The 13,374-nt window shown below is 41.8% G+C and overlaps 1 protein-coding gene across 2 annotated transcripts in view; it reads right to left on the reverse strand.

Annotated features, from left to right (window-relative positions):
• Positions 1–13,374, reverse strand: part of LOC145988802 (uncharacterized) — a 110,668-nt gene that overhangs the window by 41,826 nt on the left and 55,468 nt on the right. For both annotated transcript variants that reach the window (XM_083123996.1, XM_083123995.1), the window contains exons 6-9: positions 11,501–11,639; positions 9,303–9,407; positions 8,916–9,018; positions 8,360–8,481 (exon numbers count right to left, since the gene is read on the reverse strand). In XM_083123996.1, coding sequence (XP_082980122.1) covers positions 8,360–8,481; positions 8,916–9,018; positions 9,303–9,407; positions 11,501–11,639 — 469 coding nt within the window. The remainder of the gene's footprint in view (positions 1–8,359; positions 8,482–8,915; positions 9,019–9,302; positions 9,408–11,500; positions 11,640–13,374) is intronic.

Raw genomic sequence — 13,374 nt, forward strand, 5'->3', positions numbered from 1 at the left:
TGGGGAGAATTGGGAGAGAAGAGTGTAGTGTGTGCCTGATTTTGTTGAGGTGGGGATGATACGGGGTGATGAGTGCAGGTGGGTTGGTGGCAGCAGGTTTCTTGGTGGTAGTGGTGTGAGACAGCTCACAATATTTGTTTGGTCACCAGGGTGGAGGGATATCCACGGTTTACCAGGGCTTGATGTAGGCGGAGGTTATAATTCTGGCGAGAGGTGGGTGAAGTGATCAGGCGCTGTCCCCTGAGGCCCAGAGAGAATGGAATGGCTTCTTTTGTGTGGAACAGGTGGGAGCTGGAGAAATGTAAGTATTGCATGTGGTTGGTGGGTTTTATGTGGATAGAGGTTTTCAGATGTCCTCCCTCGATGTGCAAATCCACATCCAAGAAGCTGATCTGGTTGGGGGAGTAGGTCCAGGTGAACCTTATGGAACGGAAGTGATTAAGGAATGCTGATAAGGATGGTTCTTCATGTGTCCAGAGCATGAAAATGTCGATGAATCGGAGCCAGAGGAAGGGTTGGAGGGGTTGGGTATCCAGGAACTCTTGCTCAAGTTTGCCCATGAAAAGGTTTGTGTAGATGGGTCATTCTGATACCCATGACTGTACCTCGGATCTGTAAGAAATTTTGGTTTTCAAAGGTGAAATTGTTACATGTGAGGACAAGGTGGGCTAGGTGGGTCAGGAAGTTGATGCTGGGGTTGTGAGGTTTGGGTCTGTTATTGAGGAAGAATTCTATGGTGCGGAGGCCATGGGAGTGGGGTATGTTGGTGTAGAGGGAAGTGACGTCGATGGTGGCAAGGATGGTGTTTGGGGGCAATGGTGGAAGGGTGCTGATTTTCTGGAGGAAGTGGTTGGTGTCACGGAGGTAGGAGGGCAGAGCTTTCACAAGAGGCTGGAGATGGAAGTCAACAAAGGTTGAGATTCTTTCAGTAAGTGAGTTACAGCTGCACCCAATGGGTCTACCAGGGTTGCCAGGTTTGTGAATTTTGGGTAGTAGATACAAGGTGGGGGTGCAGGGGTTGTTAGGAACTAAAATGGCTGTGGTAGGAGCTGTCAGGCCTTCAGGGGGGGACTCGGATGTGGATGAATTCCTGGATTTTCTTAAGGTGGGTGGAGGATACTTCAACTGTGGTGGGTTTGTAGATGCAGGAGTCAGCCAACTGGAGAGTGGCCTCTGCACCAGGCAATCTTGAGAGTTGAAGACCACCGTGGTGGACCCCTTGTCAGCGAGGATTTTGATGTTATGGTTGTTGCGGAGATCTAGGAGAGCTTTTTGTTGGGAGGAGTTGAGGTTTGGTTGGTTGTGAATGTCATTTAGGATTGAGCTGTCAGAGGTGGTGGAAATGATGGCGGTAATGTACCTTTCCAAGGGATGGTTGGTAGGCAGGGAAGGAGGATCTTGGGAGGAGGGGGAGCAAAATTGAAGGAGGCTTGGGTGGGTTTCATTGGTAGTGGTCTGGAGTGAGGGGTGTTTGGCCCAGAAATGTTGCCATCAGAGGTTGCGGGCAAAAAGGTGTGTGTCAAAAAGCAGGCGGAATTGGTTGGGGGGGGGGGTGTTGTGGGGGAGCAGGTAAGGTCTTTGTCATCAGTGGATCCGTACATGGTGTGGGTCAGTACGCACACATCCACACACCCACCCACACCCCATGTTTTCCAACCCCCGATTAAGAGGAAGCTGTACTTTTCATGACAGAGGAAGTTTTAAAGGTGCTCTGATTGGACCGAGATTTTTACACGTAATAGAGCTACTCCCGAGGATACTGGGAATCTGGGTGTGGCTGCTATACACTCCATGGAAGTTGAGATATTGACAAAGAATGGGCAGACAAGCACAGCACACCCAAGAGAGGAATATGCAAACTTAAGAGTATTGCGAGGAATCGTTATTCATTTTTTTTCTTAGGTCACACACTGTGTTGATGAAACGTTATATAAGAGGAAGCCACAAGCACCAAACCCCAAAGCGAGGAACCAACGAAATACAATAGTGTTCGTAAAACGTGAATAGAAAGGAACTACTTGTGACATCATGATGACTGGCTGGTGATTCAAAGCGCACGCTGGTGTTTGACAGTCATAACTTGACCACATTGGCTGCGATAACTGTCAGTAATCATCCTTGATCACGTGGCAACCAAAGCACCAGCCTCCATACCAAATCATATGGGAATAAATGTTGCAACAATGTGCGAGAGCATCTTCGCGTCAAAAGGGGTGGAACAAGCTCGTTTTAGTAACGGTGCAAGCGGTACGATCGGCAAGGAACGTATGGTGGACATTTTCTACCTCGCACAATTAGTCGACGTAAGGTGAAAGAAAATAAATGGGGACTTCTATCTTAGGGAGATAGACTAAATTGTGGTAGAATGAAAAATTATTCTTATAAAATGAAAAATTATTTTTATAAAAAGAATATATTTGAATTTTCATCACATGGACTTGTTACTTGTTTGGGTTAGTTAACACCGCTTTATGCACAAAAGGCTAATCGGGACTGGACCTACAGTTTAAAGTGGAAACCGAAACACCGTGCAATGTGCATCTACCACCAACATTGCATGGAATCAGATAATATTATTTCGATGGATATTGTGATGAATTGGAGGCTGATCGCTGTTAGTATTGTCAGTTGGGATGTCTAGATAAAACTGTTTTCAAATACAGGGTGGCTCAAAAAGTCACTTCACTTAACACCCTCGGTACAAGGCCACTGCAGCGTGCAACATGGAAATAGTGATGACCAATCATTATCAGGCCAAGGGGGAACCACATTGATGCCACCCGCACGGTCAGCAACCATCTTGATGTCCGCCATCTTGAATTCAACTTCAGAATTCTAAATGGGAAAGGGGTGATATGATATACCAAATCAGGCTAGAATTTCACGAGAAATGCAATGGTGAAGGTTTTTTGACGTATCTTTAACCAGTAAAAAGTTATGACTGAATCTTGTACCAATTTGCTCCTTTTCGAGGTGTTATAAATATGCCTTACAATTTGTTTAGCGCATTGGTAATGCATCAACATCAAAGTGATGTCTAGGGAGAGAAGTTTACATGCCATTGCACACGATTTTAATTGGATACATCCACGTGTGATGCTTCCATTAAATGAAAAGTCCTTCACAGTGACAAGGCTAATGTGTATGTTCATAAGGAAGTTCATAAACAGAATATGCGACCCTTGTCATCTGATAACTAACTTTGGACAGAAACTGCTTCACAACGTTCCCATAGTATTCTGGTGTTCCTCCCTATTGAAAAAACTCTGTAAAAAGTATCTTCTTCCATAAGCAAGGATGAAAAAACCTGTTTATTTAACAAATCCAAGTAGCCCTAAGCATTTAAGGTTCCGTTGATGAAAAATTGACTAACCAATCGTGTTCCACACAGCACGCCACTCCATTAACTTACCAGCACTAACCATTCAGCTTTGATCTGTCGAAATTGAGTTACCAGATACAAAGCATTGAATATTCTGTTTATGAACTTCCTTATGAACATAAATATTAGCCTTGTCACTGTGAAGGACTTTTCATTTAATGGAAGTATCACACTGTAATTGTTCGCGACAACCATTCATAATGCACAGCTCTTCATGGATGTATCCGATTAATATCTTGTGCAATGGCATGTGAACTTCTCTCCCTAGACGTCACTTTGATCTTGATGCATTACCGATGCACTAAACAAATTTTAAGGCATTTTTGTAACACCTCAAAAAGGAGCAAATTGGTACAAGAATTCAGTCATAACTTTTTACTGGTTAAAGATACATCAAAAAAACCTTCACCTTTGCATTTCTCGTGAAATTCTAGCCTGATTCGATATATCATATCACCCCCTTCCCATTTAAAATTCTGAAGTTGAATTCAAGATGGCGAACATCAAGATGGCTGCTGCCCGTGTGGGTGGCGTCAATGTGGTTCCCCCTTGGCCTGGCAACAATTGGTCATCACCATTTCCATGTTTCACGCTGCAGTGCCCTTGTACCGAGGGTGTTAAGTGAAGTGACTTTTTGAGCCACCCTGTACCAGGTGTAGAAGTATGAAACCGGAATTGGCCGATAGATGGTGCTAGCCGGCAGTGGAGGGCGCGGAAGATCGCGTAAGCAGTGCCAGCTGCTGCCCGCCACTCCCGAGGACGTTATATCGGAACACAGTAACCCGAGTGCCAGACAGAGGAAGGTGTTGCACACCCGGAACATGTTGAGTTCTGTGTCTACGAACTACGATTTGCGGACAGTATTAGTGTTCTGTTATCATTTGAAGAAAACCACCGCAGAATCGCATCGAATGCTCGTCGAAGCTTACGGCGAACATGCTCTCGGGAAAACACAGTGTTTCGAGTGGTTCAAGAAATTCAAAAGTGGAGATTTTGACTTGCGAAACGAGGAACGTTGGAACCTCCGAAAAAGTTCGAAGACAACGAATTGCAAGCCTTATTGGATGAAGATGATACCCAAATGCAGCAGGAGATCGCGGAACAATTGAATGTGACTCAGAAAGCCATTTCTCTTTGGTTGAAAGCTATGGGAAAGGTGCAGAAAGCGGGCAAATGGATTCCGCATGAACTGAATGAAAGACAGCAAGGATCCCGCAAGACCACTTGTCAAATGCTGCTCGCCAGATACTTCTTGCAAACAAATTCCGGTTTCATACTTCTACACCTGGTATATCTTAATTCTGGCCATTTAAGCAATGTTGGAATTTTCTGAACTTCCATTGGAACATCGTAAGTCATGTTGATATTTACTTATATTTAATTATTTAACATAATATATTTGTAATGTCATGTTGACCTAGAAGATGATCAAATGAGAGAATGAATGAAAAGTATATATGGAATACAGGATGTTTCACTCGCTCTCGGCCCTGGAGAGTCCTGATTTCGGACAGAAAACTAATTTCGAATTTCTCTTTTTCTGCATAACCACTAACCATTTGTAAACTGCCGGTTATAGCGATTTGAGTCAAGAGAGTTGTGAATCCGATCCTGTGTATATGAGCAATATTTTCAAGGGTTCGATACAGTATCATCCTGTATCTGGGATTACACAATCCAGGAGAATAGAGCAAAGTGTTGACAATACGAGGGAAAACTGATGAGTATTGAGACTTACTGAGAAAACATTGAGCTAGGAGGGTGAAATTTGCAGGGTGTACTGGTTAATTCTTCTATATGTAATGGTGCAATGGTAGCGTAGTCCCCTAACCAAGGGGTCCTGGGTTCTATACCCGGTGGAGGCACATAGTGGTTCGGATCCCACTTTAAACTGTATTTCCAGTCCCGATTAGCCTTACTGTGCATAAAGTGGACTTAAAACAACAAATCAATCAATCCATAACTTCCCTTCGTTTTTCAGGTCCAAAGTGAAAATGGCAGCACCTCCAGAAAAGCTCTCCAAGTGCGTCATCATGTTGCAAATCGTTGTCCCATTAGGTGTTTTTTCAGATGGGGGAACAGATAATAGTCAGATGGAGCAAGGTCAGCAAATAGGGTGGATGGGGGCAACACTTGAAAGGAGGTCTGTGTGTCGCCATTGTTTCACCTGCAGTATGTGGCGAGGCATTGTCATGCAACAGGATTACGTCTTTGGAGAGCTTTTGTGCAGGTGCTACCATTTTCACATTGGGCATAAAAAACAAAGGGAAGTTAAAATCATAGAAAGTCGATTTTTGCACCATTACATGTAGAAGAATTGACGAGTACACCCTCCTAGCTGAACTTTTTCTGGGTAAGGCTCAATACTTCTCAGCAGCCCCTTGTATATGCTTTGTGGACATTATACTAGAAATCCCCAGTAGTAGCAAATTGGATCTTGGTTTCGACGACAGTGACGTGGACACAACTTTTAATCCGCAATGTATAGGGTTGGGCACAAAAAAAACTGGGACACCTCATCTTGTCAGACATTCAGAAACTATTATTTCATCCATATTCACCCATTCCACTAATTTCCCCATCTGGTCACGTCACATAACGTCACTCCTCCCCCATATCTGATCATGTTCTCGTTTCTAGAGCACGTTTTTAGGAGAAAGTTTTGTCTCAAACCAAGTGATATGAGGCACACCAGTTTTTCGTGGACAACTGTGTATAATGTTGCAACTTGTATGTTATAATAATTATAAAGTAACGCAATGCATGATGTTGCCATTTGTCACATGAAAATTGTGCATAAAATTAATATTTTCACTATTTTTCGAAAGAAAACTTCATTTGTATATGTTTTATGTTGAAATCGGTATACTAAGAATAATAAATAATCACAACTCAATGCATGATAATGCCATTTGTCACATTTATGAAAATTGTTCAAAAATTAATATTTTTCACTTTTTATTTTTTAAACATTTTTTCATGTGTATAGCTATGTTGTCTAGAGAATAGAATATATATTTTTTATTTCATTAAAAAAATTCATGAATTGTAGGGTTAAAACACCAAATCAACGAATCGTGGGGGAATGGTTATCACAGCATGTCCTGGGTTCGAACCCTGCCCTGGGCATGGGTGTTCTATGTGTTTGTCCCTTCATCAATTTTATCGTATCATCTTCACGATTAACTTTAAATGTGACAAAAAGCGACACTAAGTAACAAATAAAATAAAATCATTGATTGATTATTTGATTTGGTTTATTTTACTTTGCTTTTCTGCCACTTTTGGCTAATTGCGAAGGTGATATGATAAAATTGAAGAAGGGACACATACGAGGGGCATTTACAAATGATTTAGACTAATGAGACGTATCATGTCGTGGATAGTCAGGGCTCCCAGGTTAGGATTCAGCCCTTTCCACGTATTCTCCTTGAAGAGCAATGCAACATTGCCACCTCTCCAGTTGCTTTCGTATGGCCGTACGGTACCACGTAGCCAGTCTCCGACAGCTGCTTGGAGGGCGTCATTGTCCAGAAATCTGACACCACATAAGGGCTTCATTTCATTGAAGAGGGCGTAGTCACTCAGTGCAAGGTCTGGTGAGTAAGGAGGATGTGCCAACACAGTGAACCCCAGTGATCTCACCTTATCCTCAGTGCGGTGGCTGGTATGTGGAGGAGCATTGTCATGAAACAACAGGACATTCGTGGCCCACTTTCTCTTGCCATACTGCTGTATCCGGCGACGCAACTTCTGTAGAGAAGCACAATACACATCGCTGTTGATGGTCATGTTTGGTGGGAGCCAATTCACCATGAGGATGGCATGTTCGTGCCACAATAACGTTGCTATTTGCTTTCCACAGGATCGAGTGAACCGGAACTTTTTGGGTACAGGACTGCCCTTGTGCTTCCATTGCATGGGCTGCTGATGTATTTCCGGCACGTAATGAAGAAACCAAGATTCATCACCAGTCCCCAACCATGCGAAGAACCCATCCAGATCAGCATCGTGCAGTGCCAGCAGCTCTGGTTCATTTCTGTACTGGTGTTAAATATCGTGGAATCCAATGTGCATAGATTTTTGACAATTTTAGCTTGCCATGGATAATTTGGTGCAACGTGCGGCAATGGAGCATGGTTTTACTTTTCAACTCATCGAACATAAGGTGTTTGTTTTCAGCAATACCCTCAGAAACACGTGCAATGTTCGCGTCATTCTGGGTGGTTACTGGCTGATCACTACTCTTCCTGTTCTCAACACTTTCGTTCCCACTTGCAAATTCACTTGCCCAGTTAAACACTGTGGCATGTGACGGGGCACTGTCACCACACACTGCGCACAATCTGCTGGGAATGGTTGCTGGCCTATTTCTTTTTTTCCACAGGACCCTTGCAGTCCACCTCTGCCCGTGACGCCAGCTTGTCTATTCCGGGGTTTGAATACCAGCCCGTCTAAATCAAATGTAAATGCCCCTAGTACAAAGAACACCCATGGCCAAGCCGAGATCCAAACATGGGATTAATAGTCAAATTAAATAGTTTTTTATTTTCAAAAGTGGGTGGGAGTTACATGTACTATTTTTAGTAGTCATTCCTCATTTTGCAATTTTTTTCCGGTCTTTGACGTTCTTTATTTCAGGAATATTGGCCTCTAAAGGAGGGGGATTATGACCCACACCAACCAACCAACTGCTACCCAAGTGTCGATGTCACCACACGTCACTGCACAATTGTGAAAAAAATAGTCCAAAGGTATGGGGCACATCACAAAACACATGCAGATGCTTTCAGCTGCATTCCCTTGGATGGAAAGAACACCAATGAGAGCTAATCAGCGATGGTTGAATTTGGCACCCCAAAATTTTTTAAAAAAGAATAATGTTCTGAAAAAGTTTGCATTGTAGAGGAGTGCAATTTAGCAAATTTTCAGAGAGGTCTGGCTACACCAAATGACCAATAGAAATATTAGTCTCACCTGATGCAACAGACTTGTATCTAAACTCCATTGGCTCACTTCTCTCCCCTGTACGGGGTCTCTGCAGGTAGTAGAAGACCTGAACAGGTTCTGCAATACTCGTGTCATGGTACTGTGGAGTCCTACAATGAAATGATAACTTACTGTTCCTTTGTGCTTCATAAGTTTTAGAATGAAATTTTTCAGATGAAAATGAGTAATATATTTTATATTTCAGATGAAAATGAGTAATATATTTTATATAACACCATATTTATGAAACAAGTCATCACATCACAGCCAGAGAATGCATATATGTAAGAAATTGAATAGGAACAATTAATTCTTCTAAAATATATTTGAGTTTTAAAAAAAAAAAATTAAAATGCAGAGATTACATTTAAAATTCAATTGTGTTTTCATTTTATTTAGAATAATACTGCAATCTTCACTGCAATGTCGGAGAAAGGTCAAGTGTGAATTTTTCAAGAATTATCAAAATCGCAGTTTCTGTGCTTCTTGTAATTGAAATTTACTTATATAATGCAATTAATATGAAAATGGAGGAAAAGATTACCTGAAAATGATTCCACATTGATTATGGAAAATTACTATGTCTGCTTTTTTATGCCATACTTCTTTGAATTCATGTTCTTCACAGAAGATTACTTCCACATCACCTATACATAAAAAGAGGGGAAAATAAATATTCAAGAAGTACTGCAACAAAAGGGGAACTTCTTTTCCTAAAATTACCAATTAAAAGATATTCTTCTATTCAAAACTGCTTTGACAATGAATATTTCCATGTTCCCATAATTAATATATGGCAATTACATCACAAAATTGTTCTTAATGTAACAAACAAAAGCAAATACTTAACAAGGATCACATAATAAAAAACTCTTAATTTGTGCTCTTCTTTCAAGTGTAAGGGTCAAGTTTCACATCCACATAAACTCACCTTTTCTCAATTTGCTGGTAAATAACATGATTTCGTCTCCTCCTTCGCAACTTCCAGCACAACGACTTGTGTGGAGGATTTTCAATTCAGCAGTAGAAGCACTTTCTAGAGAAAAATAAAAAAGAGAGAGAGAACCCATTATTTGTTATTGTATTAAAGTATGGTTTGCACCATGTACCATCACGATTTATGATAAATTTTGACGTGACATTGTTTGGAGTTACACTTACTATGAGAAATATCTTAGTTACTGTTGTTTTAAAAAGTATCCTACATAAGATATAATTCATATCAGTGACATATTCTTCCATGTTACCTGGCATACTGCCGGTAAACCAACTTTTTTTCATATATCTATCTATATATAAAAATCAAAGAAGGAGAAAGGAAACACTCACTGGACAGTGGAAAAATTCAAAATTTTTGCTACCTTGGTAGCATCATCGGTGTGAGACGAAAGAGACAGAACCGGAAGTTGGGGCCCTGCAGAGTTGCCAGGTCCCCATTGAAGAAGAAGCAGTGCGTAGAATGAAAAAAAAAAAAAAAATAAAACACCCTGTTTCATCACTAAGCTCATCGAAAACTGTGAGTGTGCACGATGGGTTGGGAGGGAGGGCATGAGGGATGGCTTGGCTTGGGAGGGAAGATGGGTGAGATGCGGGCGTTACTGGCTGACCTTGTTCAGGCCAGGTGGAATGGTTGCACTCATTGCTGATATATAGGCCCTCTCCCATCTTTTGCGTACAGAGGTGTTGGCTGATTGGGGTAGGAGATGGATGATCGCTCCCCGGAAGCAGTCGTTGAAACGGATGTTGTGGTGGTTGGTGTGGACGGCGACAGTGAAGTCCAGGTTGTGGGTGGAGGTGCGGTGGTTATTGATGCGGAGGTGAAGGGTGGTTGATGTTTCCCCCAGGTAAAAATCACCACAGATATTGCAGGTGAGGGTGTAGATTAGGTTTGAGGCGTGGCAGGTCCCTTTGGGATGGAGGGTAAATTTGCCAGTGGCCCTGTGCACCTGGAGGGTGTGAGAGGTAATGAGGATGGGGCAGGTTTTGCACCTAAGGCGGTTGCATTTGTGGGCCGGGGGGGGGGGGGGGGGGGGGTTGGTAGCGCACAATAAGAAAACACGACTCCGCCGCCATGTCAAATCATCACCCCGACAACGGGAAGCTACCGCCAAAACGAAGGGACTTCGTACTACGACTCCGCCACCTGTTGTCCCTTCATCTTTACGAGAAAAGTCCACATGTTTTTTATTTTGCATTCCGCCGCCCGTGCAAAATAAAAAAACAACACATTTTGAGGGGAGGGGACCCACATACTTCCCTTTGCTTCAATTTTTTTTCAAAAAATATGAAACTCATTTTCTCTACAGACCACGTCCATTTTCAGGGGGTCGCAGGTTTGATACTTCACTGTCGCCGTCCACACCAACCACCACAACATTCGTTTCAAATACTGCTTCCGGGGAGCGATCATCCATCTCCTACCACAACCAGCCAACACCTCTGTACGCAAAAGATGGGAGAGGGCCTATATATCAGCAATGAGTGCAACCACCCCACCTGGCCTGAACAAGGCCACCCAGTAACGCCTGCACCTCACCCAACTTCCCTCCCAAGCCATCCAATCCATCCCACCCTCCCTCCCTCCCTCCCAACCCATCCCACACACTCACAGTTTTCGACGAGCCTGGTGACGAAACAGGGTCATTTTTTTACGTTCTACGCACCGCTTCTTCTTCGATGGGGACCTGGCAACTCTGCAGGGCCCCAACTTCCGGTTCAGTCTCTTTCGTCTCACACCGATGATGCTACTAAATTACCGAAAATTTTGAATTTTTCCACTGTCCAGTGAGTGTTTCCTTTCTCCTTCCTGGATTTTTATTTAGCCCTTTTGACCCTCCTTGCTTTTATCCATATATGTATATAGAAATTGCCACAAAATTTGAAGTTGTGAAACTTGTCCTTTTGTTTTACTTGCATGTCTGTATTGGTGTTTTATTTCTATTACATCTAATTAGTATATAATAAATATATACAAGAAATAACAATTGTTGTGATAAACTAGGTGAAATTTTCAGAATAAGTTATTTTCAGGTTTCTAAATATTTCTACATGTTTATTAGTTTTGGAAACATTAAATATCTTATTATTTGAATAATCTATGTGTGTTTATATTATTATCAGTTAACTTACTCATGCTACTGATTGTATTGGAGTACACAGGACCACATATGGGGTATAAAAATCCTCCTTCTTTCTTAAAGGCATCAAATCTCAAACAAACATGGTTCATGTTGATTTTTCCATGTTGTTCTTCAACTTCTTTGTTTATCTGTAAAACAGATGTAAGATACACATGAAATGTAAAGGGTGGGCCATCTGGTGGTTTCTTTTTAAAGTACATGTTATTTTGACACTGACAGCTTATTTGCACTCAAAACCTTGACAGAAACACAGTAGCATATTTCCACGGTACGAAATGAATTGTTTTATGCTGGAACAACGGTGGGAAATATATATATCTATATATAAAAAAAAGATAAAGTGCTCCCCTGTACTTTGCACCATGCCATGAAGGCTTATAGGGGGTGTGGGTTAGGGCCCTAACTTTTTTCATCACAGCCGAAAGTGGGGGTGATGTGATCAGCACCATGCCACTGTCCATCTTTAGCCCCATAGTTTCCTCCAGGTACCCACTTTATATGTCGCTGGGTGGGTGCCGGAGCTGTTTGAACAGGTGGAAAAAATCCTGGTTCTCCCCGCTGGGAATCTAACCCGAGTCTCTCACATGGTAGTCAGAAAACTTATTTCCAAAGTGAGTGTTGTGTTGCCGAAACAGTGCGAATGTTGAAAAGAAAATTCAGAAGAAATACTGCCCCAACCGCGCCTGCTGTATAGAAGTTCGTGACAGTGGCATGCTAAGTGATAACATAAGTTACCCTCGTGTTCATACAGTGCGCTCAGTCCAGAATATTGCTGCTGTTGCGGAAAGTGTGTGCCGAAACCCAAGAACCTCAACTCGCCACACATATCAGCAACTAAACATAAGCCGCACTAGCCTCAGAAGAATTCTGCATAAAGACCTTGGATTATTCGTTTACAAGGTGCAACTTACTCAGGAATTGAAGCAAAATGATCACCTGCTTCCAGTGGCAAAGCATCCTATAAGGCCAGGAGGCTGAGCCTACCCACGTCATCATTACTCTTTTAAAGGTGTCTTTTAAAGCTGCTTACCTCATAGTTAAGTTGCTTTATTACAACAATGTAACATTGACAACATCCATTGCATAACTGATTCTTTTTTGTTAACATTTTTAACCATTGTTATAACTGTATTTTTAATCAAACTAAAAGTAAATGTCTGATGGAGGGTGCGTGTGTTTTCCTGAAACGTCACAACAAAAAACTGTGTTTTTATGCAAGTAATAACCATAGACTACAAGAGAAATAATTCTAAAGTGCAAGCAATGCGTATATACAAGAAAAATTTATAACTATGGGATAAATTGAAGATAAAAGGTTTTAACTGCTAAACCACTGCATCTTTTAGAACAATTTAAAATCTAAATATAAGAATGAGTAAAAAGCAACATTTCTGAAAATTTAGGGTCAGGGGGGGAGGAGGGGGAAGCCCAACGTTTGTAATTTCTGTTTTCAAAGTTGTGGCACATGCATTACGCATCTTCATAGAGTGGTCATTTGTCACCCTTCCCTCCAAATTTGGTTCATGTAGCATCCATAGGGTCGATTCTAGAAGTGAAATTCAGGACATTGTCCCAAAGTTTGCAACACTGCTGCTTTATAATATGTTGTTATTTTTCTTCTTCAAGAAGTACAAGGTAACCAATAAGTTCTTGCCATTTTTTATCATCAGAAACAAAAAGGTATGTACAGAGCAAATGTTACATACTGTTAGTCCTCAAAGTATTCCCCATTGGCATCCAGCACCTTTTGCCAACGTGTCTACAGCTGTGCAATGCACTGGCAGTAACACTCGAGGATGCAAAGAAGTCCGTGAGTGCTTGCTCCAAGTATGTCTCATTTGCGATGGATTTTCAATGAAGGTG

The sequence above is a fragment of the Lepisma saccharinum genome, chromosome 6 (genome assembly GCF_977018435.1).
Source record: "Lepisma saccharinum chromosome 6, izLepSacc3.1, whole genome shotgun sequence".
NCBI classification, from domain to species: Eukaryota; Metazoa; Arthropoda; class Insecta; order Zygentoma; family Lepismatidae; genus Lepisma; species Lepisma saccharinum.